We start from the raw sequence: 27,818 nt of genomic DNA on the forward strand, positions 1-27,818 counted from the left end.
TGAATGAGCAAAATGAGCATTTTTAGTACTTCCACCATGCTGGGTTATTTTCGGGTGGTGGTGGTTTTGGTGGGGGTGTGTGTTGTTGCTCTTATTTTTTATATGTTTATTCAGGATCTTCTTATTTCTGTGGAAATTGTTCAGTTTGGTAGTGTACTTTTTGATGTTTTGTTTATTGCTTATGACTACTTTTGTTATGTTTGTAGTTATGTCATTTTTTATATGTTGCAAGCCACCTTGAGCACGGCTTTGATTTTGGAAAGGTGATATGCAAATAAAATGATTGACTGGAGTTGGATAGAAAGGTTTGTTTCCACTTTTATGTACAGATGTCTTCTCAGAATTAGATGATGAACTGGACGTATCAGATAATTCCAGCAGTTCTAGTTCAAGTCCTCTTAAAGAATCAGCGTTTGGTAAGTTCCTTTAAGCAAGAGTTCTAATCACCAACATTTTTCTTATGGATCTGAGCATGTATTGACACAGGTATGTGTGAGGCATAAGTGGAAGTATGTGAATAATAAGCAATAAGACTTGGTTAGCGGAAAGTCATGTAGAAACAATCCCAAGCCTTGGTCTTAGAATCATGTAGATTACCTTGGGCTTCTGAGCCTTCGTATTTAATGATTTTCTTACCCAGATAGGAAGGATAGAAAAAGCGTGTTTTGCTTTTTAAAATGAAAGCTGAAGTTCTGAGGCAGGCAGTGGGTTCAGTGATGGAAGCCAGATTCTATGGTCTGCAATGTGATTATGGCCTTTACTTTCCGAAAATGTTTCAGTTATAAAGAAATAAAGTGATGCAAATAAAAGGGGGAAAAAAAGAAAAAGGCTCAAAAATATGTAGAAAGAAACAATATGTGAATATAGACATTATTTGAAAAATTTAGGATTATGGTCTTGTGGAATTTCATTCTTTGGTAAAATGTTCACATGAATATAAATGTCAATTAGGAATACTTTAAGCTAACGTTTGTGGCCCCCCCCACTAATTTCCTTTCAGAATGACATTTTTCAGATGTATGAATATGAATTAATCTCCCCACTCTCTTAGATACAGAAAATATTTATACTTATGGCAATTTAACTATCTGCCCAAATTAGAAATAATAGACTGCCTTTAAAGCCTTCTTCTGCGTCTTTACACCTTTGTATTAATGTTTTAGAAAGCATCAGCTCCCTTTTAGGCAATCAGCTTTCTCTCTTACGTCAGGTCTGATCAAGTGGATCCACTACCTGTTGTGGCAGATAAAGTGTTTGCTTATGCAGTTTTAATTGCCACATTGATCTATACAGTATAGTGTTGGTGGTGGTTTTTTTTTTAAAAAAAAAACATTATTTGAATGCCACCTATCTCTTTGCTTGAGACTCTTCGCTCACATTAACAAAAATAATAAGGTCTCACCAGTTACCTATAAACTCATTAATTCTAGTCAACATTTCTAGAACTGTAGCGCTGCAGGGCTCAGAAAATAATTATAGAAGAATCACACATTTTAGATTACGTTTTACATGAACGCTGACGTATTGATGGATCCCACTAGGTACTGTATGCTATTGTCTAAGAGTTTGTTGTGGTAGGACTTGGTGATTTTTATGGCCTCCTGTCATTTCCTTCTGTTTTCGGCAATTAAAAAACCTTCCTCCTTTATACTCTCTTGTCAAACTGTGTCACTTAGGTTTTGTTTAGATTGCAAGTCTGTCCTTTTTTGACTTTTTAAAATAAATATGGTTTACTGATTTCCATTATATAACAGTTACAAAACCAGGGGGTAAATATGGAAACAAAACCCCAGTTTAACCCCCCCCCCCCCGCTCCAGGATGGGTCAGTCTATTTAAGTTTGCCGAAGTCCAACAGGAGTAGATACAAATAACTCTGACGAGTATTATATGGAAAGCTTTATGAGTATCTAATGAATCAATCACATATGGATCCCTTGATAGTTTTCCATAACATACTGCAAGTTTAATGGATAGCAAGCAGTGCAGTTTCTGTATTTACCACAGTATCGGCCACACTAATAGCACTAAACTAAATGTTACATGATTAGCCCATAAAAATATGCATTCCTCTTTGCAAGTTTCAGTGTGCCTTCTCCTCCTTTGAACTGAAATTTGGGGTTAAGGGATGGGAAGAGGAACACACATAGCCTTATGATGGTCCAATATCCCCACCCCCAAACCAACCTTTGGTACTTTTTACTTGTAGGTCTACTAGATACTAGATGCTAGATCTAAAACTTGATTTCACACACATCTGACTTCTAGGTTTTTTCACATGCCGGTGGGCAAGTCCCATTCCATCTTGGAAGGGCACAATGTCTCCTGGCGTGGTCCAGTATAGATCCAGAAGCATTTTTGTCCCATTTCCAGCCTCTCGTTAATTTCTGACCACTTGGTCTAGGTTACAAAATGGTTCCAGACAAAATTCGAGCTCAAGTGTAAATAATATGTCTCCCCACCCTGCCTGATTTAATAGTAACTTATTCACATTTTATGGATTATTCTCAAGTGCTTGGAACAATTTCTGCCTGCCTCTGGGAGAAGAAAAGTGGGGCTGTTGTTTATTGTTTGTGTTTATGATACGATAAAAGAACTAACGAGTGCAAATAGAACAGAGTTAAGAATGAGGAAAAATAATGCTCCCCCCCTTCTATTTGCCAAGGGAAACAATTGCTAAATCTAAGTGTCTCTGCTTTGAGTAGTGCAACTCTTGACAATCAACTGTGAAGCTTTCCAAACAATAAATGTTTCAGATACATTTTTCTCTCTCGTTAGCTCGTCTCTCTTTTTCTCAGAGTGTGCTGTGAAATTGTTTTTATTCAATGTGCCCTAGATTACCTTGGAGAGCAGCCAATAGGACACAAATGAGATCAAGCGCCTTGCCCTGAATTCATTAAATAAAACCTGTGAACATGGAGGTGAACTTCTGTTCTCTTGATTCTCTGAAGGTGTTAGTTATCATACTATTGTGATGATGTATTCTTTCTGGCCGGTCTATCACATCAGAACCTTCTAATTCGCACTGAAGCTAGGTTTTAAAGACAGCTGAGCAAAGTCTATGTAATGAGAACAGATCAGAAGAATGTGGACAAAATTATTCATACCAGACTCACTTGTTATGAAACAACTGAAAACTGATTTATGGTGTTTCAATGTAGTTAAGGGTGTAGCCGGTCCCACGCAAGAATATTTGGACTCTGCTTCAAAAGCGTAATTTAAGAGGGCCTGTACAATCCTTGTGTCTCCTCCTGCCCTCGAGTTGTCCTTGGATTCCAACTCCCATCAACCCCCGAAACAGCAAGTAGTCATGGATGATGGGAGTTCTAGTCCACCAATATCTTCTGTGCCACAGGTTCCCCATCCCTGTTATCCATTCCATATTATGTTTGGCTACCCAGATCTGTGATTAGGTCTCTGCTTAAAACTTAATTTGATTTACTTACCTTGATGGGTTGCAACGGCTTCTCATTTTGGGCTACAGCTTGTCAGTGTTGGTTTTCTGATATTGCTCCAGTTAGGCAAGCCCTTTCACTTGATAAATTTAAGGTACCTTTGCTGATCCTAAGGGACGTGGGTGGTGTTGTGGTCTAAACCACTGAGCCTTGGGTTTGCCAATCAGAAGATCGGTGGTTCAAATCCCTTTGACAGGGTGAGCTCCCGTTGGTTGGTCCCAGCTCCTGCCAACCTAGCAGTTAGAAAGCACGCCAAAAAGCGCAAGTAGGAAGGTAAACAGCGTCTCCGTGCACTGATCTGGTTTCACCAGAAGCAGATTAGTCATGCTGGCCACATGACCTGGAAAAACTGTCTGCGGACAAATGTCGGCTCCCTCGGCCAGTGAAGTGAGATGAGCGCCGCAACTCCAGAGTCGTTCGTGACTGGACTTAACTGTCCTTTACCTTTACCTTGCTGATCCTTGTTTGTATCCACTATATATTTTGGGAAGTTGTTTGTTCTCTACGCATTTGGACATATATTAAGATACCAAAACATAGTTTTACATGATCGTTCCTTAGATCAAGGAGCAGAGGTCTCCATCTAGGTTTGGATGCCATTTTGAATCAAGATGGGTTGGACTAAAACTTTCACAACTGCACTGGTTCTAAATGCCGATTTCAAAACTGTAGTGATCTTTTGGTTTATTAGAATTCCCAAGCCACACCAGGCAGGAGGCTGCTAGTTTGTTTTTATTTCTCTGCTATTTTCTGCACCTGGCATTGTATTGGTACCATTTTTCATATAAAGGTTATTCCAATTGCACACTGTAAGACAAATTGGGAAGTTGTTAGAATGGTTTGATGATGCTCCAACAACTAAATGATGTAGAATGTTGTCCTAATGCAGAGCCAGAATGGTGTAGTGGCTAGAATGTTGGATTGTTGTTGTTGTTTAGTCGTTTAGTCGTGTCCGACTCTTCATGACCCCATGGACCACAGCACGCCAGGCACTCCTGTCTTCCACTGCCTCCCGCAGTTTGGTCAAACTCATGCTGGTAGCTTCAAGAACACTATCCAACCATCTCGTCCTCTTTCGTCCCCTTCTCCTTGTGCCCTCCATCTTTCCCAACATCAGGGTCTTTTCCAGGGAGTCTTCTCTTCTCATGAGGTGGCCAAAGTATTGGAGCCTCTGCTTCAGGATCAGTCCTTCCAGTGAGCACTCAGGGCTGATTTCCTTAAGAATGGATAGGTTTGATCTTCTTGCAGTCCATGGGACTCTCAAGAGTCTCCTCCAGCACCATAATTCAAAAGCATCAATTCTTCGGCGATCAGCCTTCTTTATGGTCCAGCTCTCACTTCCATACATGTTGGATTAGGACCTGGCAAACAGGGGTCTAATCCCCACTCAGTAATGAAGCTTGGTGGGTGACCTTAGACCACTCACTTAGCCTAACCTACCCCTCAGGGTTGTTGTGCAGTTAAAATGGGATGGGGGAGAACTAAGTACATCACCTTCAACTCCATGCAGGAAATGTTTGATATTAAAGCAATAAATAAATAAATGGAAACCTGGGAGAGGAAATAGGAAATCAGAGGAACTGAGAATTTGTAAGAACTATCTGATAACTGCAGGAGGAGAGCAGGATAGCGCCCTCCAGCTCCACTCATGGATATAACACCTGGATTTCTAATATGAAGGCAGTTCTACCATACATGCATCTGATTGGCTCTTGTGGTTTTGCACATTTTCAACAATGAGATGATAATTCCTGGGTGTTTTCTTTAAGGCCTGCAGGACGTCAAAAGCCTCTTGCAATAGTCTTATAATAAGATGTGTTCGAAGTAACACGCAGAAAACTTCTATTCCTGTTTCCCAAGTATATCTCCACTTGTGATCCTGTATTTCTTTTCCAAGATGCCTGTTCTATACTTGGCAGTAGCTGCTGCATTTAGAAATCTGAATTTTAATTATTTTTTTGGAAGATTATGGCTGGAAATTCTATAAATTAGCAAAGTTTGCGGCTTTAGTAGAAGACAACAGAATGTTATCATATGGAAATAATGGAGAGAGGTAATACCCAAAGATGATAATCGCTTTAATTGTTTTAAACTAAGAAAGTGGGTACTTGATAAATCGAATGATGGTTATGAAAAGAATCAAAATTCAAAAAATAATTGATGATATAATAGAGGAGAGGGCATTAACATTATACAGTTACTTTAGCATTAATTCTACCAGTGACACGACAGACACCAAGAGACAGCTCCTTTGGGGACATAAAAAAGAAACAGAATATATTGTGCTATTTGAGTATCAATGTTACAAAAATAATAAACAGATTACAAGAAGTGATAGCTGTGTAAAAATTGCAGTAGACTCTTTAGACACTGACGGAAAGAAATAGGCATTTATTGCCTGAAAAGTCCTTCTGAAAATGTGGGGTAGAAATGCATTTTATAATGAAGGCAATTTAGTAGGTTTGCACACAGCTGTTTTGGCAAGCTAGTAGAATTTTCTTACGGTTCACTAGCCTGATTAAAATGTGATATTTAGAATCTGTGTGAATCATTATGCACTGCATACATATTGGTTCGCTTTATTTTTAGAGCTATCTTTTATTACCAGTTTCTTTTAAAAGTTGCTATGATAGGATAAAAATGTTGGGAGACTGAATCTATTTCTGGCATCTGAAAATATTTCCAGCATTAAGGATATATCAATTGTGCTTTCATTACAGGTATTATAAAACGAAGCTTCAGCGCTTCTGAAAGACAGACTAACGCAAGGTAAGCTTGCAGTGTAAAATCTTTGGCCAGCTTTAATCTTGAGTTCTCCAAAGCTGTGACTGTACAATACTGCAGAACGTAGAAATGTTCAAAATTAGGAAATATTTTCCAGGATGTGGAAATCACACTGGATGTCCTTACCAGCACTTAAGATTGCATGGGCACCTCTGAAATCTTTGCTTGCAAAGGCCAAAATCATCAAGGTTTGTCATGTATTTTTTAAAAAAAGCTTCACAAAATAACATCCCAGCAAATTTGCTTTTTTGGTGGTTCCTCAGGGCGGGCGCCACTACCGAGAAGGCCCTCTCTGTAGCAACTTCCGACCCAGAAACTGACCAGACCCGAAATACCACGTTGAGTTTCTAATACAAGGATTGTTGGAAACTTTTTTTATCAATATGCTTTCTGTTTTACAGAGATTATATTGGACTGCCAGGATCCAGACCAAGACCAGGTAATTTCACACCTGCAACGACAATGGAAATACCTCTTGCCGTTTCTGCACTCATTTAAAGTTTGTTATAGTTTCACACGCAGTTTCTTCTTTTATTCCTTCAGCTTTGCTGCCCTTTGATCTGCTTCTGAAAGCTCCTTCGCTCATGTTCAGGGCCCACGTTCAGAAAATAGAGGACTCGTTAGTAACAGGGTGGAAGTCCCATAGCCTACCAGCTGTGATTCTCCGCAATCTGAAAGATCATGGTAGTACTTAATAGTATAAATTTTGCACTCAAAGTTATAACAGAACAAAGATTCCTTTCCAGTTTAGAAATAGTATAGATGTATTCTTGAATAGAAAGAAATACATGGATAAAAAAATCTCAGGAAAGTCAAGTCAAAAGTTCCCCAGAGATCCCTGGAGCTTTACAGCAGCCTTCATCAGGCTGGTGCCTTTCAGATGTTTCCCACTACCACTTCTCCCTGGGTTTTGAGCTTTCTTTCCTGGGTGGCTCCCCAGTTGTTTCCTCCCACGATTCCAACCAATCCATGACTCTGTAGCCCTCTATTCGAAACTCCACGACCGAGTCAGCTCCCATTGCTGTGTCCCAGCTCCTGCCAAGCTAGCAGTTTGAAAGCACGCCAGCGCAAGTAGATAAATAGGTACCACTGTGGCGGGAAGGTAAACAGCGTTTTCATGTGCTCTGGTTTCCATTATGGTGTTCTGTTGTGCCAAAAGCGGTTTAGTCATGCTGGCCACATGACCCAGAAAGCTGTCTGTGGTCAAATGCCGGCTCCCTCGGCCTGAAAGCGAGATGAGATCCGCAACCCCATAGACACCTTTGACTGGACTTAACCGTCCAGGGGTCCTTTACCTTTACCTACCTAGTCCTCTGTTTCAACAATAAGATCTATTGTGCAGCACCAGTGCTTTTTTCTGGTGGGTGGGTGGGAACTCAGGGGTACACATACCCCTAAACATTTTGTGAATCTTTGTACTTTTGTCCATTATATTTATTTCCCCCGATTTGAACTACAGTGGTACCTCAGCTTAAGTACGTAATTCATTCCGGAGGTCCGTTCTTAACCTGAAACTGTTCTTAACCTGAAGCACCACTTTAGATAATGGGGCCTCCCACTGCCGCCACGCCGCTGGAGCACGATTTCTCTACAGCATTAACCCTCTACAGCAGCAGTGGCTCAACCCCCCCCCCCCAAAACTCCTGGCACTTCTGCCCCTGTGATGCTGCATTGTCACAAAGAATGTTATTTTCCCGCATGCAATTAAGTGCAACATAGCTTGGCACTCCTCCAGGACTTTTTTTTTTTTGCACCTCATCTTCTAATTGCTGTTAAATAAGGGGAAGACTTACGGTCTTGCTTTTCACACTGAAAGGGGGAAGGCTTAAAGGCCCCATTGCCTGTGTCTTACTATGGGTTTCATGACAAGGAATGTGATTTTGAGATATTTCAAAAAAGATAAGTAGCCTCTGAGAGCTGCTAGTTGGCTCCTTCTACCGTAGCCCTTAAAATAAACCTAGCTTATTGCTAGTCTTAACAATACCAGACTTTCTGACCTTTCATAGGTGCTGAAGAACATGTATTTATTTATTTAGGCTATTTGTATCCTGGGTGCATCACAATAAAATCAATAAAATGACAACATCTCAGTTCTTAAAAAATAATAATACTGCAGAGAAAATAAATAAAACAGGATCAACAATATGAAACACAGCACCAATGCCCAAGTTTCACCTGGCACCTAGATTTCGGTAGTATGGGTGTCAGCCACACTTGGGGGGCACTGGGGTTGTTGTTGTTTTTTAGTTGTTTAGTCGTGTCCTACTCTTCATGATCCCATGGACCAGAGCACGCCAGGCACTCCTGTCTTCCACTGCCTTCCGCAGTTTGGTCAAACTCATGCTGGTAGCTTCGAGAACACCGTCCAACCATCTCGTCCTCTGTCGTCCCCTTCTCTTTGTGCCCTCCATCTTTTCCAACATCAGGGTCTTTTCCAGGGAGTCTTCTCTTCTCATGAGGTGGCCAAAGTATTGGAGCCTCAGCTTCAGGATCTGTCCTTCCAGTGAGCACTCGGGGCTGATTTCCTTCAAAATGGATAGGTTTGATCTTCTTGCAGTCCACGGGACTCTCAAGAGTCTCCTCCAGCACCATAATTCAAAAGCATCAATTCTTCGGCGATCAGCCTTCTTTATGGTCCAGCTCTCACTTCCATGCATCACTACTGGGAAAACCAAAGCTTTAACTATACAGACCTTTGTTGGCAAGGTGATGTCTCTGCTTTTTTACCCAGGATACAAAGATGCTTTTAAAGATGCTGATACTGGGGTACCATGGTGGAAAAGGCCTACCCACACGTTAACACCCAGCGTGCATTTTCCATTGGCAGGTCCTCCCCATAACATCTCCGCTCACAAGCAGGAATATATAGAGAGAGATGTGCTCACTCATGTATAGTTCCCAAGCCCCTTGGGGCTTTATATGTCATTTGTGAAACCATGAATTCAGACCAGAAACTATTTGGTAGCCAGTGAGAAACCTGAAGGACCAACACCTCATTGTTTTGGTCGGTGACATCACTAACAGATTGAGGCTGAATCCTGACAAGACAGAAGTACAGTTTTTGGGGGACAGGGGACGGGCAGGTGTGGGGGACTGGTCCTGAATTGGGCAACTATGCCCCTGAAGGACCAGGTACACAGCCTGGGAGTCATTTTGGACTCACAGCTGTCCATGGAGGCACTGGTCAATTCTGTATCCAGGGCAGCTGTCTACCAGCTCCACCTGGTACGCAGGCTGAGACCCTGTCTGCCCACAGACTGTCTCACCAGAGTGGTGCATGCTCTGGTTATCTCCTGCTTGGACTACTGAAATGCGCTCTAGGTGGGGCTACCTTTGAAGGTGACTCAGAAACTACAACTAATCCAGAATGCGGCAGCTAGACTGGTGACTGGGAGTGGCCACCGAGACCATATAACACCAGTCCTGAGAGACCTGCATTGGCTCCCAGTATGTTTCTGAGAACAATTCAAAGTGTTGGTGCTGACTTTTAAAGCCCTAAACGGCCTCGGCCCAGTATACCTGAAGGAGCGTCTCCACCCCCATTGTTCAGCCCGGACACTGAGGTCCAGCTCTGAGGGCCTTCTGGTGGTTCCCTCATAGCAAGACGTGAGGTTACAGGGAACCAGGCAGAGGTGCCTGCTTGGTAGTGGCACCCGCCCTGTGAAATACCCTCCCATCAGATGTCAAGGAAATAAACAGCTATCTGATTTTTAGAAGACATCTGAAGGCAGCCCTGTTTAGGGAAGTTTTTAATGACTGATGTTTTAATGTATTTTTAATCTTTTGTTGGAAGCTGCTCAGAGTGGCTGGGGAATTAATTTTTATAAAATTTTTATAATATTTTTTTTTGCACCAGCTGCAGTTTCTAAGACATGTGCAAGAGCAGCCCTATGTTGAATGCAATCTAGTAAGCCAGGATGGGAGGTTATCAGAGGGTGGATCACTGTGGCCAAGTGTTGTGGTCGTATTAGAGAGCACCCCCAGATTATGTACCTGAAACCCTGTCAAGAGCAAGTCATTCTCATATTTCCAAGATCCAGACACCACCAAGCTACAGCATCTCTTATCAGGATTCAGTTTCAGTTTATTTGCCCTCATCCAGCCCATTATAGCAGCCAGATCCCAGGACAAACATAGCAAGAAAAGCAGTGATGGAGTTCTAACATAGGAACAGAAGAATGCATGAGAAATTGTACTTGTATTTATGCTGCTAATCTCTTAGCTTGCCAGATGGCCTGTTGGCAGATCAGGGCACCTTACTCGGGTTACAAATACCCAAATACAGAGGACATTATTCTTTTTGCCATAACGCAAAAAACTCCTTATTAGTAACCTTCATCCTATTTTGTGAAACAAGGGCTAGTAGATATTTGTTGCATTTATAAGGAGTTCCCTTCTCCTGCCCCACCTAAGAAGATGGGAGACAATACCCTTTCAAAGAGTGATTCAAATGTGATGCATCCAATTAAAATTTGCAGATATTTGTGCATTGTTGATGCTCACGGGGACGCCATAAGACACAGGGAATAAATATGACCTTAATATATGCAATAATTAGAACCTTTTGGTATTTTGCTTGCTAGATCCTACTTTTGTTTGTCAGCCGGTATATCACGACTGGACCAAATGGTCAGGGGTCCCTTTACCTTTACCTATATTTTGCTTCATCAATGAATGCTTCATAGTTTATTATTTAACTATTTTTGATTATCAACAGGTTGAACAAGCAATATTCTTCCACTGATTCTTAGAGCTTGGATTAATATTTTCCCTTGAGTGGTGCTCAGTTATGATGACATAACTGCCTATTCTGTTTATCTGTGCATTGTTAAATTCTCAATACTTCTACCGTGTGCCATTTGTATTGTGTGCTTTGCGGAATTGCTTAGCAGAAATAGTTTGCTTGGGTCAGTGAATTAATTGTTGGCCAAGCTGCATAATACCTGATCTTGATCTGAAATCGTATTGAAAGACGTTACAAAGGAGTTTCTGCTAGCAATGGCAGTACCATTTTTCAGAGATATTGAAGGGAGTGTTCATCTTTTCAAGAATAGTATTAGCAGCAGTATCTTTCTGCACAATCAGTGCCCAAAAGGGAAGGAAATATTGGGATCGGTCAAGTGTAAAGCTCTGCCAAGCCCCACAAAATGCCTCTTTTAAGCTTTGTCACACAATAATGCCATAAGTATTGTTGGTACAGTGACTGGACTTTGACAAAGGCATGATGCTTAGATTACGTTTGATTCTTACCTTTTTTTCCCCCCTCAGAAAACCTGCAAGCCTCTTTTTATTTATTATGACTTTTTAGTTGATAAAATAGTTCAAAACCTGCCCATTTTAATTTGGCTGGGCTGCGTCTTTCTGAGCCTTTTTCTTTTTTTTAAGGAATTTTGGGGATAGGTTTGAGTTTTCCCCAAGAATTTGCCAAAACTTAGAAAAACTCATCGTGGGACTACATCATCACCTCAGTTTCTCCTCTCTCTCTCTCTGTCCCCTTTGCCAGCACACCAGGAAGAAGAGTCAAGACAACCAAGTGTGGATAAATAGGTTATATTTATTAAATAAATAAATGCCGAATAAAAAAGAGGGAAGGGGGTGGGGGCAGAGCAAGCTTAAATAGCCTGTCACCACCTCTTCCCATTGGGCGAAATCACCCATCAGGCCATAACATTCTCCCCTAGGGAGATACCACCTTTCCTCTTCTAGTGGAGGAGGGTTGTGGCAAATTTGTCCCCTCCAGAAATGGTGGGAATAGCACTCTCATTCTTATAAGTTGCTGGGTGTGGGGAGACATGAGACAGTATCAGGAGGCGTGCAAAAAACAACTGTTCTCCCTAGGTTTCCAGCAGTGAGGGTTTCTTTTTATTATTATTATTATTTTATTTATTATTATAATTTATTAATTAAGTTTTCAACAAAAATAACAAAAAACAAACAAACAATTACAACAACAACAACAAACTAAGAAAAATATACCCAATATCAAATCCATAAAATGGTATTCTCCAAATCCCGTGACTCCTCCCCCCACCAGTTCCTTAAATTCTTTTCAACTGCATATCATTTTTACTCCAGATTCCCCCCCTCCCAAATATCCTGTACTATCTCTAAATTTCTTGTCATCTTGATTTCTGAGTTTTCCAGTTAGTTTTGCCATTTCAGCATAGTCCATTAAATTGGTTTGCCAATCTTTTTTGGTCAGAACTGCTTCCTCTTTCCATCTTTGGACTAACAATATCTGGGCGGCGGTCGTAGCATACAGAAACAATTCTTTCTGGTCTTTTGGGATCTCCGCTCCTACAATACCTAATAGAAAGGCTTCTGGTTTTTTAACAAAGGTTATTCTAAACATATTTTTCATTTCATTATAGATCATTTCCAAAAAATTTTTAAAGCATCATGCATTCCCACCACGTATGATAAAACATAGCCTCTGTTTCTTTACATTTCCAACACTTATTAGCAGTGAAGGTTTCCGAGTATGTTAAAACTCTCAATTGCTGGAAACACTGTACTTGGTGGTTGTTGGTTTAACTCCTTCTGAGAAATGAGTTAGGAGGGGGGGGAAATGATATATTTCCCCGAATCAACAGTGCAGAATGCAAGTGTGCTCAAATGTCTTTATGCCAGGCTTTTTTTTGGAGGCCTTGGCGTAACTTTGGGAACTTTGAGGTTTTCTCCGCTCTCACATTAGGTTGCTGGATTGGGGCTCAAGCGTTAGTTTCAGTGACTCTTTTACGGAATGATTCAAGGGTTTTCATTTTCATCTACATTCCCTTTCTTACTTAACATCATCAGTGACAACTTATTTGATACATTATGCATGGAATATAAGTGAAGGATCCTACGTTTTTCAAAGGAATATTCTTAGCCTCACTTCAAAGAAGCATCATCTTCATAAAGACCTTATTGTGCCATCGCTTTTGACCCAGTTGCTATCATTATCATGCTGGCTTCAGTTCTGACTTCTAGGCAGCAGGGCACATGCTTTCCCCACTCAGTATTTAAGTTGCCTTATACTGCTCTCTTGGCAATAATGCTCTGATTCCACACCAAGAAGAAGAAGAGTTTGGACTTGATATCCTGCCTTTCACTCCCCTTAAGGAGTATCGAAGCAGCTAACAATCTCCTTTCCCTTCCTCCTCCACAACAAACACTCTGTGAGGTGAGTGAGGCTGAGGGAATTCAGAGAAGTGTGACTAGCCCAAGGTCACCCAGCAGCTGCATGTGGAGGAGCGGAGACGCGAACCCGGTTCCCCAGATTACGAGTCCACCGCTCTTAACCACTACAACATGCTGGCTCCATGCTGCCAAGAGACAGAGATTCCCAAAATTCTTAAATGATGATAATGATGATGATTAGACCATGATCAGTTCAAAGGTGCTCTCCCACTCACAGGGTCAGCCTGCCCATGAGACAGGGTGAGGCAGTGTCAGGCTTTAGGGAATCGGCTCCCCCCCCCCCCATGGCAGTGGATGAGCAGAACAAAGGAAAATGAGTCTTCATACCAGTTAGAAACTTTAATAATCATAGCTAGAGAACAAAGAACCCATCTCCAAGAAATGACGGTGCTCCCAGTTAAGGATCACCCCTTCTTCCATCCCTATTAATCTACGCCACTCCTTCATTTTGTAATCTGATCTTGTATCCTCTGTTCTTTCTGTTGTGACACTTTCTGCGCTCTCCCTGACTTTGGAGAAGGAGGGGGGGGTGTTGAATGCTGTCCAGAGACTGTGACTCTGTTAACCCTCTCTCTCCCAGTGTTTCTTCTTCTTCTAGCTGCTCCCCATCCAGTATTTCCCAGCTTCTGCCTTCTGAACTATGTCCCTCTGCAAACCACTGTTCCAAATCTATACTTCTCCTTCTGCTCCTGGGAAGATATCAGGAGCAGGGGGAGGGGGAGGCTCCCACCATTGCTCCTCAGTGCAGCCCTCCTCAGCACGGTCCCTGACAGGCAGCTGTTTCAAGTGGAAGATGCCCAAAAGGTGGCACCCCTCCACTACCTAAATCTCATTACTTCTCACGGAGCAAACAAGATCTCACTAGAAGCTGCCACCGCTGCTCAGTACAGTTAAGGAAGGCTTGTGGGGCAGCGTGGCACCAGCAGGGTAGGTTGCACATTTCGGCTTTGCCTCAAGCAAAGAAACGGGACGCGCAGTCCCTGCCAGTCACAAACACCATTGTTTGGGCTTGTCAGCTTCTCAACGACACCAGCAGTTCTTAAATGCAAAAGTACGTTCCAGCTTATCTAAAACTCTGATATTGCAGAGGGTTGAACTAGATGATGCTTGTGTCCCTGCCAGCTCTGCTAATCTATGATTCTAGAATTCAGCATGATGGTTTAGCGATAATATTTTTCTACCCTTATTTAAATGTGTGAATTAATGTTTCGCTCCTAGCAGATTTACATTCTGTCATGTGGAGGTGGTATCGCATCTAAACATGCAAAAAAGATGAGAGAAAACCACGTCGTAGTAATGTAACTGTGTCACGAAAGTAAGAATTAGGGACCTCGTCTCCTGACAGGTTCTAATTTTAAATATCAGTGTGTGTGTGCAGGGGGGAAAGGGACTGGTGCTAACTTGATATATGTGCACCTACACAGTAGACACCATACCTTTTTAAGGAAGTTGTACAGTGGTGCCCCGCTAGACGAATGCCTCGCAAGACGAAAAACCCGCAAGACGAAAGGGTTTTTCAGTTTTTGCGACGCTTCGCTAGACGATTTTCCCTATGGGCTTGCATCGCAAGACGAAAGCCCATAGGGAAATCTCGGGGACCTTTTTTTAAATGCTGGCGGTGGGGAGCAAAGCCTTTTCCCCCCCTCCGGACTTCAGAAGAGGTCCAGGAAGGCCGGCAGGGGCGAAAGGCTTTGCTCCCCACCGCCAGCATTTTAAAAGCGTCCGGGATAGCAGGGAAGCGCTTCCCGCTATCCCGGACGGCTTTTGAAGGCAGGCAGGGGGGGCAAAGACTTTTGCCCCCCCTGCCTGCCTAACCGGGGGCTTTTAAATCGCCCCGGGACTGTCCGGGGCGATTTAAAAGCCCCCGGACGGCTTTTGAAGCCTCCCCCCGCCTCCCGGCTTCGGGGCATCGTCCCAATGCCGGGCGGTGGGGCAGGAACGCCTCCCCCAGCCGCCCGGCATCGGAACGATGTCCCGAAGCCGGGCGGCCGGGCGGGAAAGCCTCCCCCAGCCGCCCGGCTTCGGGGCATCGTCCCGATGCCGGGCGGTGGGGCAGGAACGCCTCCCCCAGCCGCCCGGCTTCGGGGCATCGTCCCGATGCCGGGCGGTGGGGCAGGAACGCCTCCCCCAGCCGCCCGGCTTCGGGGCATCGTCCCGATGCCGGGCGGTGGGGCAGGAACGCCTCCCCCAGCCGCCCGGCTTCGGGGCATCGTCCCGATGCCGGGCGGTGGGGCAGGAACGCCTCCCCCAGCCGCCCGGCTTCGGGGCATCGTCCCGATGCCGGGCGGTGGGGCAGGAACGCCTCCCCCAGCCGCCCGGCATCGGAACGATGTCCCGAAGCCGGGCGGCCGGGCGGGAAAGCCTCCCCCAGCCGCCCGGCTTCGGGGCATCATCCCGATGCCGGGCGGTGGGGCAGGAACGCCTCCCCCAGCCGCCCGGCTTCGGGGCATCGTCCCGATGCCGGGCGGTGGGGCAGGAACGCCTCCCCCAGCCGCCCGGCTTCGGGGCATCGTCCTGATGCCGGGCGGTGGGGCAGGAACGCCTCCCCCAGCCGCCCGGCATCGGAACGATGTCCCGAAGCCGGGCGGCCGGGCGGGAAAGCCTCCCCCAGCCGCCCGGCTTCGGGGCATCATCCCGATGCCGGGCGGTGGGGCAGGAACGCCTCCCCCAGCCGCCCGGCTTCGGGGCATCGTCCCGATGCCGGGCGGTGGGGCAGGAACGCCTCCCCCAGCCGCCCGGCTTCGGGGCATCGTCCCGATGCCGGGCGGTGGGGCAGGAAAGCCTCCCCCAGCCGCCCGGCTTCGGGGCATCGTCCCGATGCCGGGCGGTGGGGCAGGAACGCCTCCCCCAGCCGCCCGGCTTCGGGGCATCGTCCCGATGCCGGGCGGTGGGGCAGGAACGCCTCCCCCAGCCGCCCGGCTTCGGGGCATCGTCCCGATGCCGGGCGGTGGGGCAGGAACGCCTCCCCCAGCCGCCCGGCTTCGGGGCATCGTCCCGATGCCGGGCGGTGGGGCAGGAACGCCTCCCCCAGCCGCCCGGCATCGGAACGATGTCCCGAAGCCGGGCGGCCGGGCGGGAAAGCCTCCCCCAGCCGCCCGGCTTCGGGGCATCATCCCGATGCCGGGCGGTGGGGCAGGAACGCCTCCCCCAGCCGCCCGGCTTCGGGGCATCGTCCCGATGCCGGGCGGTGGGGCAGGAACGCCTCCCCCAGCCGACCGGCTTCGGGGCATCGTCCCGATGCCGGGCGGTGGGGCAGGAACGCCTCCCCCAGCCGCCCGGCATCGGAACGATGTCCCGAAGCCGGGCGGCCGGGCGGGAAAGCCTTTGTCCCCCCTGCCTGCCTTCCCAGGGGCTTTTAAATCGCCCCGGACAGCGGAGAAGTCCTCCGCTGTCCCGGGCGATTTTAAAATGCCGCCCGCCAGAAGAGGTCGGGGGAAGGCTTTTTCCATAGGAACGCATTAATTGATTTTCAATGCATTCCTATGGAAAACCGTGCATCGCAAGACGAAAAACTCGCAAGACGAAGAGACTTGCGGAACGAATTAATTTCGTCTTGCGAGGCACCACTGTATTTTAAATCCTGTGCAGGAATTCGTGTAGACTAGTACACTAACTGTCCTCAAACAACAAGCTATTTGTAAGTTTTGCAACATATATTCCATGGTACTGAGCCAGAAAACAAAAATGGGAAGATTAAAATGTACTCTTTTTATGCAACACTGTGAATAAAGTTGAATTGCTTTCATGGATTTTTTCATCTACTTGCAAAGCACACATAAAACGATATTGCCATACAGATTTCAAAGATTGAAAGTGGCTTTTGTCGTCCCCCTTGCATGCCGAAAATCTGTGCAAAAATGGGGATTTGACAAACTTTATGGAACCGGCGTCAATTTTTAGTGCATTTTTTTGCCCTGTTTATGGTGATTACTTGTTCCTCTTTCCTATTGGGAAAACGTCAGAAATGCTTTGCTTTTCGAATTCCTGATATAAAGTTAAATTTCCGTATCGTAAGGTGGGGAGGAAGCATTTGATTCACTGGCCAACTGCAAAATCCAAATGCTTTCCTCCCTTTCTTTCCTCCCTCCCCGGTTTCACTTCTGCATGTGAGGGAGACACTGAGGCCAGCAAATGGGTTCTCACTGCTGATTGTAGCATTATCATCTGCAGCGTCTGCAGGCATTGCTGTGTCACAACGGAAGGTGCGTCAGATCAGCGACCCTATTCAACAGATTCTAATTCAGCTGCATAAGATTATCTACATCACTCAGGTACGTTTTGATTATGTTGTTCTAGTGCAAGCCATCGTCCCTGTTTTTATTGCTCTGTCTGCACAGCACAGTCGTTTTCTTGCTCCTAAGCAGCGCTTGAGATGTGTGAGAGGAAGGTAGGAATGGAATCTAACTCCATTCTTTGATTTTCCCTAATTGCACCCAAATCTTGCATTCTCACCCCCAAAATAGAATCCAAAGAACACTGGCAGAGGGGGAGGCTATCACTGAAAGGAGTTTGGGGAGGGGGGGAGGGAAATCCCTGTATAAAAAGGAGCAAAGTCTCCTCTAATGCTTCGGTAATTTGATCTCTGTTCCCGAGAACAATTCACCATCCAGTTCTGGTATTCCTTCAGCACATCATTCTGTACTTAAGCTTCTTATATACAGTCATACCTTGGTTGTCGAACACCCTAGAACTCGTACGTTTTGGCTCCCAAACCCAGAAGTGATTGTTCCGGTTTGCGAACGTTCTTTTGGAACCCGAATGTCCGACGGGGCTTCTGTGGCTTCTGATTGGCTGCACAAGCTTCCTGCAGCCAATCAGAAGCCGCAATTTGGTTTTCGAACGTTTTGGAAGTCGAACAGATTTCCGGAACGGATCCTGTTCGACTACCAAGGTACAACTGCACATGCTTTGGTTCAGAGATGTTTAGAGCTGCTCTACAGCTTTTCTCCAGTAGCTGCAAGCACACAACCTCTTTCTTACATCCAGCCGAGCAAGCAAGAGTCCCTGGATATTTAGTTCGTTTATTTAAAATATTTTTAGTGCAGAAGTCCTCTTGCGGCAGCTTATAGAACAAAACCCACTACAAACCTCAACATAGTTAATAAAAGCCAGCAGTAGTACAGTAGTATAAACACCAACCAGGCCCCAAATTACAAAAAGATAGTGCAGAACAACACCCAGAAACCACAAGCAATTCCATAAAGAAGTTAACTGCCACAAGTCCTGGCGTGTGTTTCCAACATACACACAAAGCTGTCTTATACTGAGACAGGCTATCTAGCCCTGTATTGTCTGCTCTGACTGACAGCAGCTCTCCAGGATTTCAGACAAGGGTCTCACTTAGACCTCCCTGAAGCTGGTGGGGATCAAACCTGGGACCTTTTGCATGGAAAAAAAAGACATCTGAAGGCAGCCCTATTTAGGGAAGTTTTAATGTTGGATGTTTTACTGCGTTTTTAATGTTCTGTTGGGAGCCACCCAGAGTGGCTGGGGCAACTCACTCATATGGGCGACAAGCAAATAATAAATAAAATTATTATCATTATCATCATCATTATGCATAGCATGTGCTCTACCACTGAGCTGCCGTGCTTTCCTTCGCAGGTGGCATTCCAAGCTACTGTAGTTTTCTTCCTTATAACGCAATCTCAGTGTTTAAACAAGACTTTATGGGTCGCCTTGGGCTGTACAGGAGCAATACAAGAACAGTTAGCTATGCCATTTTGAGTTGGCAAATCAGTTTCATTTCAGCCATGTCAAAAGAAACATAAAACGGTGTTTAAATTAACTGTCATAATTCCCTCTAGATAGTAAACAGGACTCAAGTGGTCCTGTCTGAAAAGGTTTTGGAATCATAATCCATACCTGGGAACACATTCTAGCCTTGCTGATGTCAAAAGCAGTAGTTTGAGGTGGTCCCACTCCCCCAAGTTGTGTATGCATAAGCCTAAATTGATGGATTAGTTGAAGAGAAGATGGCATGAGGATAGCCTTTCAGCTGTGCTCTGGTCACAGTGGAGACTGGTCCATTGGGATGGATGGGCCACCCAACTGTGGAAATGTTCAGGGTGGCAGGAGAAGATATATTCTTTATTAATATCCTTCCTAACTTGTGCTAGCAAGTTCCTTTATGTAGCAGAGTTACATTCCCCTTTTTACATGCAGAGCAGATAGCTGGTTGCCGGCCCGTGTGAGCCTCTCACTATTATACAATTCAGTGTGTCTCAGATTGAATTGTACGTTCCTGGCAAATTCCCTTGAATCCCTCTTAAAAGAATACACATGCCACAATCTTATTCAAAGATGATAAAAGAAGTTTACTCACATCAGTTCATAGTTGGATCCCTGAAGGCAGATTGTTACAAATATGTACATGTGGATCTATCCCATATGGGGGAATAATCCCAGTGCTTCTGCTAGCTGAGAGCGGTACCTTCATTATCTTGGGCCTCTCACTCAACCACCTTTCCTTTACGCCTTTGTGGCCATCCGGTTATTCACCCTTCTTGATGTTTCTTTTGTTTGTGACCTCTCAGTTGCTAGGGCAGTCTTATCACACGTTGTAAGATTTCTTACTTCCCCTGTTTGAATCTTAGACCTATTGCTTTATCAAATTTTACCAACTTCCCTCTTTTGAATGGATGAATTCCCCCCCCTCCAGAGCAGAAGTCATGCTGCAAAGCTGAGTTAATAGAGTCAGAGCTTTCCTGGAATATATTCCTTAGCTATGTCATTAATATTCCTTCTTACTAATCATCTCCTAATTGTAATAGAACCAAGCCCTGTTATAGTGCAATAGTATTGTACCTGGACTGCAACACAGTGTGTGAAGCAACTCTCTTGGTTTAACAACGTGGTCAGTGCAAGGGGGCATTTGCCATTCTTAAGTTATCTACTTGCAAGGTTTCAGATTAGTACCACCCAAAAGGAGTGGCTCCACTTTAAGGCTAAAGGATGGAAGGTTTTGGAATTTATCCAAAGGCTTGGGGGGGGGGAACCCCCTCAATATTAAATATAGAAAAGGTGATATTCCTTACTGAGGTTAATTTTCTGTTACAAGGAAAATAAATCTACTTTCATCCACAGTCTGAACCATAAAGTCAAATGTGATTTATTTATTTATTTACAAAAATTACTACCCTAGATTAGACTCTAGATTCGATAGTATAGCACAGGGTACTGCTTTTCACCAGTGTGGTTATTGCTTTGTGATTAAGTTGGAATCTACTGTTGGTAAATGTGTTTCTAAGAGGTTAGCATCCACTTAGGAAGAGGAGGATTAGGATGAGAAGTTTATATAAAAATCTGTACATTTTCACAATTTCTGCTTGTAATGCTAAGCTGAAAATTTGGCCAGTGGACTCTTTAAGATTGGAAAAACAAACCCATCACTGACCACAGGGCACAGGTGATTCTGCCCCATTCCTCCATACTATCAAGCTCCTTCCTTTCTTCCTGCATGTTTCCTAGCTTTTTGAAATAACGCCCCCCCTTTTATGTAAGTTCAGAACAGCAGGAAGGAACGCTATTTAATTTGATGAAAATACTTTTTTTTTAAACCCACATTTTTTTCTGGTTGTGTTGCATGAGAAAAGAAGTTGATTTCTGCAGCTGTATGTGAACAAATTGGAAGTGTATGGAAAACACACACACACACTTACATTAACACTAAAGTAAGAAACTAATTATTTTCACTTGCTTTCCAGAGCTCTGCTGCACTAAAAGATGATGATAATCTGTGTATTTATTTAAGGGTGTCCTCAGCAGGACTTGCTTGGCGGCCTGCATAGGATTTATTAGAATTCTGAGGTAGGCATGGTGCAAATTGACACAGAGCAGTCTTGATTCCAGATTAGTTAATCCATAACTCTTTTATCTCTGGTTCTGCCCATCATCGGCTCACCACCAGCTTGCGGCCCACACACATTACCTCAAAGGGTAAACTGTGGCCCTCAACAGACCAAAGGTTGATTACCTCTACTATAAAGGACTCATTAGAAGACCCAGAGTTGTACTATCATTCTGACCTTATTATGTGATGTTTACATGACAGCAATACTTGGGCATTTCCCTCAAGCACACTTTTCCCCCCTAATACGCTATCAAGCCTTAAGTGGACTTGCCTACGCCTTCTGACTAAAGGAACTATTTTACCTAAGCATTCCACTGGATGTTCATTAATTCTTGGCTGCCTTTAAAATAGGAGTGCAAAAACACAGCTCACTGACCATCCCTGGAGCCTTCAACTGCCCCCTCTCCTTTTCTATATAGCCCTTTAAAACACGTAGGATGTTTATTTAAAGCTATCAACTGCAGATCTCCTTTAACGAGCAGAAGCTGAAGTTCATAAGGGGAGAGCTCTCATTGTTAGTTCTGGGCTTCCAGCAGCCGTTCCCATCCCGTTTCCATGGCAACAGGTTTCATTCTGATCCGAGAGGGGGAAAAAACCATGTAAGCTTTTTAAAAAAATGATTATGTAAACCTCTTACCTTATTTCCACTCATCTGACATCTGAGTCCCTGAAAACAGATTTAGGAATGAAAACCATAAAGCCAACTTTGCTCCATTTCCTTAGCAGGGAGCAACCAGCCTCTCGGGCCCTTGGTTTGCTGCCACGGAGATGTGCAGGAAACTTCTTTCCCCACAGTTTGGTTTCTGGCTGGCAAATAATCCTTAAGTGACAGACAAATCTAGGCAGCCTCTAGTCCAAGCCAAAACGTAGCAATATGTGTTTTGTTCTATCAACTGTGTGCAGTGACTTCAGCTGCCGTAAGTGTTTACTTTCCAGCAGCAGCGATTCTGGAACCCAAGTCTGTCTGGAAGCCGCGGCCCCCCTCCATCCATCTTTGCATGCGGGTCTAAGTTAACTCAGTTGCAAAATATAGACTTTCTCAGAACCGCTCCTATCCTTTCCTGTTTTAGATTTTGGAGGGTTAAGCGCTGGCACTGAAACTGAACGAACAATTGGCACCAAGGGCAATTGAAGCCTGCCCTGTCCTATGAACCTTAGGATGAGGGCCTGACCTCGATTTTTTAAATGGAGATTAAAGACAGCTTCATGACTTGAAGTATTGTACAACTGTAATAGTATACTGTAGAGCAAGTGGGTGATGGCAGCAGGGAGAAATTGGATGGGACACCCTAAGTTACGGGGTTCCTGGTGGAGCAGGGGGTGCTCTTCTGTTATGGCAATTACTTGTCAACACTGAGCAGCAGAACTGCTCAGAAGAAGAGAGGGCCATTCTCCATCTTCCATCATTAGGAAAAGTGCATATATATGAAAGAGGAGGCCTTTTCTCGTGGCACCTGCCTGCGGAATATCCTCCTGAAGGTGGTGTACTGGGCATCAAGGGACTTGGGTGGTGCTGTGGTCTAAACCACTGAGCCTTTTGGGCTTGCCAGTTGGAAGGTTGGCGGTTCGAATCCCTGCAACGGGGTGAGCTCCCTTTGCTCTGTCCCAGCTTCTGCCAACCTAGCAGTTCGAAAGCATGCCAGTGCGAGTAGATAAATAGGTAGCACTGTGGCGGAAAGGTAAACGGCGTTTCCGTGCGCTCTGGTTTCCGTCACGGTGCCCCGTTGCACTAGAACTGGTTTAGTCATGCTGGCCACGTGACCCGGAAAGCTGTCTGTGGACAAACGCCGGCTCCCTCGGCCTGAAAGCGAGATGAGTGCCTCAACCTCATAGTCGCCTTTGACTGGACTTAACCGTCCAGGGGTCCTTTACCATTTTTACCTTTACTGGGCATCAGTACTACTAGTACAAGTACAACACTACAAGTGCAAGGTTGAAACCTTATTTTCCAAGGCTTTTTAGAAGTTGTTATTTTTAACTAGTTTGATGGTTTTATTCCCCATAATATTATTTCATTGTTGATTATGTTTTGTATTGTATATGTAGATTCTGAATACCAATGTTTGTCACCCTGAAATTCAAAACTGGGTGAAAATGTAGTTCATACATGTTTAAAAAATTTTAAGTCCATACATTTACCGTGATGCAAAACGGTATTTGAAGTGCCGTATTTTTCGCTCTATAAGACGCACCAGACCATAAGACTCACCTAGTTTTTGGAGGAGGAAAACAAGGGGGGGGGAAATTCTGACTCTCAGAAGCCAGAACAGCAAGAGGGATCGCTGCGCAGTGAAAGCAGCAATCCCTCTTGCTGTTCTGGCTTCTGGGATAGCTGCGCAGCCTGCATTCGTTCCATAAGACGTACACATATTTCCCCTTACTTTTTAGGAGGGAAAAAGTGAGTCTTATAGAGCAAAAAATACAGTATATCCTGCCATTGGGCAGTTCACATTTTGGTCTGCCATGAACTTACTGGCAAGCCTCTCCTTTTCATCCTTGCAATACGGGTACAATAATACTAAGTTACCTTACAAGTTTATTCAGGTTTACTGGGAGCATGGAATGCTTTTTACACTCTGAAGTGCTAAATAAGCGGCATTTCAGCCAGTAGGAGTAACTGGGAGATAAATGGGTGTAAATAGTTTATGGGAAACTATGGAGGTGAAAGACTGAGTCATAGCTGCCTTTTCTTAAAAGTCAAATTTTATATGCTGTTTGGTCACTGCTTTGCTGGTTATCAATAGTTTATGCTTTCATGTATCTCAAACACCACTTGCAAAAAGAGGATGACGACGAGCTATAACTGTTTTTGCACCTTCAAACAGCTTCCGCCAACTTTACACTGCAACTTGAAAAGAAGAGTCATTGAGAGATTCAAGAAATGCCTCTTCAGCCAGCAGAGCAACCCATGTAACTTGAAGTCTGAAATTAAAAAGGTGCAGTATGTTGAAGGTCACTCCCAGAGTGATTATGATTCCCTTCCCCTTATTACTTGAAATATGGACGGGATATTTTCAGGGAGCAGAAGGAAGCACATTTTTACATATTCAGATGTGAAGCATTTACATAGGCTAATGGTCATATTTTATTCACGAACAATGGAGGTCCACGCATAGCAACTCACCCAGAAGTCTTGGAGATAGATTTTTAAAAATTACTTCACTTTAATTTGAATATATCCTTAATCTTTCATTATAGTAGGGAATTAAGAATCAGCAGTCAACAGCCTTAGGTTTTAAAACTAATACATTTGTCTGGACCAGCAGTGGTGTGTGTGTGTTTGTGTAAATATACATACACATATACAAACCCTGGCAGCTTCTCATAGACTGAGGCATAAAGCCAATATCACTGGAGATCAGAGAACTTATATTTCCTTTCATGTTCAGAAAGTAGGGATTTAAAAACAAAACCCCAAGGGAAGCAAACCCACAAGACAGAATTTTCCAGAATTGTCAGAGTAGCAACATAATGCTTCTAATCTCCCATTTACATGAAATGCTTTTTGTTGTGAATAATCAATTTAGGAGTAACAGTAAAAGCTTGCCTGTTCTGTTGATGCAAGGCTCGCCTCATCTTCACAGAACCGAATTCTGCCTTATCATACCAAGTGGAGATGATGTTGAGTAAGCCCAGATGAACGAGAAGGGATGTGAAGAGAGAGAGAAAAAGAGATGTATTCAGATGCTTGAAAGGAAGGGCTTGCTTTACCCTTTAAACCTTGAGGGGGTTTTTCTCAGCCTGACCAGAAAGCACTGAAGCTATCCCAATGTGCTTTGATGCTAGATAATATTGACACAGCCCAGTAGGCCTTAACTCGGGTCATTGCTTTCCAGGTACCATATTATTTGTGAGATCGTATTTTGGATACCATCCAGCACAGAACAGTTATTTGTAGATAATGCTGAAACCACAGAAGATTCTTTTTCAAAGACTACAGTGTGTCTTAGCAGAGCAAGTCCAAAGGACATCAGCAGCACATTTGATCCTATAACATGCCAAGTATTTTTCCAATTGTTCCCACAGAAGGTGGCAACTGCCAGTGTAATTCATGTATATTTATTTATTTTGCACCCCCTAGGCTCAAGAAGACTAGTAACAGGTAATATTTATTTATGCCCTGCCACAAAAAGACTCAAGATAAAGAAAGGCCTTGCATTGTCTTTGGCAAATGCGGTCTTATTAACAGAAACGGATGTGCCATTTGTTTATGTTGTTTTTATAATCATTATCTCTACTTCTGATAAAAGTATTTCATAACCACAAAGGTGTCACCAAGATCATAGAATTGTAGAGTTAGAAGGGACCCCAAGAGTTGTCTATTTTTGCAATGCAAAAGTCTCAACTAAAGCATCCACGACAGATGGCCATCCAACCTCTGCTTAAAAACCTCACAAGGAAGAATAGCTATGTTGTGCTATACAAAAGTAGCTTGAGAGATCTGTTCTTGTATGTGGTTTCATTGTTGTGTTGGGCATTACTCTGCATTCACTGGGCCTTAATTTGTTTATGTCCATGCTGGCACAGCCTGTGTCCTGTAAGTTAAGCACAGGACAAATAAAGATACACCTTTTTATTAATCTTGGTGCAAATGCTTATGAGCATATAGTGCATATACCCTTTAATAGTTTTTGCTCTGCTTCGTACTGATGAATAAGTCATGCCTTACTGCAACTGAGCATTTCTGGATTGAAGCTTATCTGTTAGTTCTGAAAATAATATTGTGCATCCCCTCTTGTGTGGTGAAAGGGTTTAGTTTCCAATTTGATGAGAGGGTACTGGATATTTTTGTTGTCTTTGTAATAGCTGCTTTGTTTACGAATATACAGGAAGAGCACTGTGGAAACAAATACATACCTGGCACATACTGTTTTTTTCACATGAGAGCACAGCGGCCATTTTGGATGTTGCAATGTCACCCTGGAAAAAAGTGCTTTTGGGGGGCTGTGTTCTTGTGTGGTGCCCCAAAATGCATGTTTTTGGATGGTATTCCCCCTAAAAGCACATCTTTCAGTTCTTCAATCTTGCACGGTGCACAACCTCGGAAGAAAGTGTCCCAGTTTTCTGCCTTGACGTATTGGAGGTTGTGCAAATAGACATCCACACCCCAGGCAGCAGATCTACCAAGGCTGCTTCCATTTCCTAGAGTGAGTCTCTGTTCTCCATGATATTCATATCCAGCAACCTCAGGCCAAGTTGTCTCCAAGGTCTTTTCCTGTCTTTTATTTCATGATTGATGTGGTTGCTACCAAATTCCAATTCATTAGCTCCCACTAATGTTATACCTTCTCATGTAACATGTACTGTCCATCTCAGGAATCAGTATTGATAGTGCAGAAGTAATCTAGAAAGTACTGTAATTCATTTCCCCTTGAAAAGTTGGACAAAATTAGTTCTTGGTCTCGGAATAACATTTAGAGCTCAAATATTCCACCTGTTCATTTTCAATTCTGTTCTCCTTTTGTTGTACCTGTTTTTAAAATGAATGAAAATGGATCACCTGGAGAATTTCCTATGGCGGCTTAATAGAAATGAGCAGAAGGCTCTCCTGAAGCAGGAAGAGGGATCCATAACTAAGGACAGGGGTACTTGTTTTCCTTCTTGCCTGGGTTAAATACCCACCCAGAAGTAAAGCTGAACCTAGCAGCAGCTTCTCAGTTGTGAACTTCTAATTCTGTAAACTGAAAACGACAGAACACTGGCTTTAGCCCAAAACTGTAAATTGAAGTTGATAGTGTATAATATGAAAACCTTCTACCAATTTAAATTTGCAGAAATCTATTCACCTGGCTGAGCCAGGCAGTGCTTGGATGAGTACCTGTCACTTTGAGGATTAGAAATTTCCTCCCATATTTCATCTGCTGTGACAGTTGTCACTTCTTTTCTGAGCAACTTCCAAAGGATTGAGCACCCAGGAGGGATCAAAATGGCTGAAATCACATAAGCATCAGTGGGGCCAAGCACTCTGCTGTGGTGAAAAGCAGGCCAGTGTCTACATATAGACTCTGTGGAACTTAGCATTGGGGATACTCTATACCAAATTCATCTAGTACCTTTAAAATCCCTGTTTACATTGGACTGCACAGTTTAATGCATGCCAAACAAGCATTAAATACAGTATTTGGTACTTGACTCTGCAAAGAACAGGGTATGAGAGGCGGTTTTGTGTGTAACAGAAATAGCAAGGCAAGTTTTAAGAAAACTCAAAGCCTTGTTTGTTTTTCACTATGGCTTCTAATATTATTTTTAAAACATAGTTATATCAAGGTTTTTCATGCTCAGTATGAAACTTATTTGCAGGCTTCCTCAACCTCGGCCCTCCAGATGTTTTGAGACTACAATTCCCATCATCCCTGACCACTGGTCCTGCTAGCTAGGGATCTTGGGAGTTGTAGGCCAAAAACATCTGGAGGGCCGAGGTTGAGGAAGCCTGCTCTATTGAACAAATGAATATTCAACAATTCACTTCCTGTTCCTCATTCCCTATCCAGAAAGTTGTTCCAATTTCCACCCCCCCTAAATTTTAATCCATCTTTTCCTTTAGAGC

The 27,818-nt window shown here is 43.9% G+C and overlaps 1 protein-coding gene across 3 annotated transcripts in view; it reads left to right on the forward strand.

Annotated features, from left to right (window-relative positions):
- NEK10 (NIMA related kinase 10) overlaps positions 1–27,818 on the forward strand; it is a 102,389-nt gene that overhangs the window by 66,889 nt on the left and 7,682 nt on the right. For 2 of the 3 annotated variants that reach the window (XM_081883146.1, XM_081883145.1), the window contains exons 28-33: positions 330–416; positions 6,174–6,222; positions 6,639–6,676; positions 6,781–6,921; positions 17,590–17,690; positions 24,097–24,207. In XM_081883146.1, coding sequence (XP_081739272.1) covers positions 330–416; positions 6,174–6,222; positions 6,639–6,676; positions 6,781–6,921; positions 17,590–17,690; positions 24,097–24,207 — 527 coding nt within the window. The remainder of the gene's footprint in view (positions 1–329; positions 417–6,173; positions 6,223–6,638; positions 6,677–6,780; positions 6,922–17,589; positions 17,691–24,096; positions 24,208–27,818) is intronic. The other variant, XM_081883147.1, reaches the window with a different exon arrangement.

The sequence above is a fragment of the Podarcis melisellensis genome (genome assembly GCF_964234715.1).
Source record: "Podarcis melisellensis genome assembly, chromosome: 12".
NCBI classification, from domain to species: Eukaryota; Metazoa; Chordata; class Lepidosauria; order Squamata; family Lacertidae; genus Podarcis; species Podarcis melisellensis.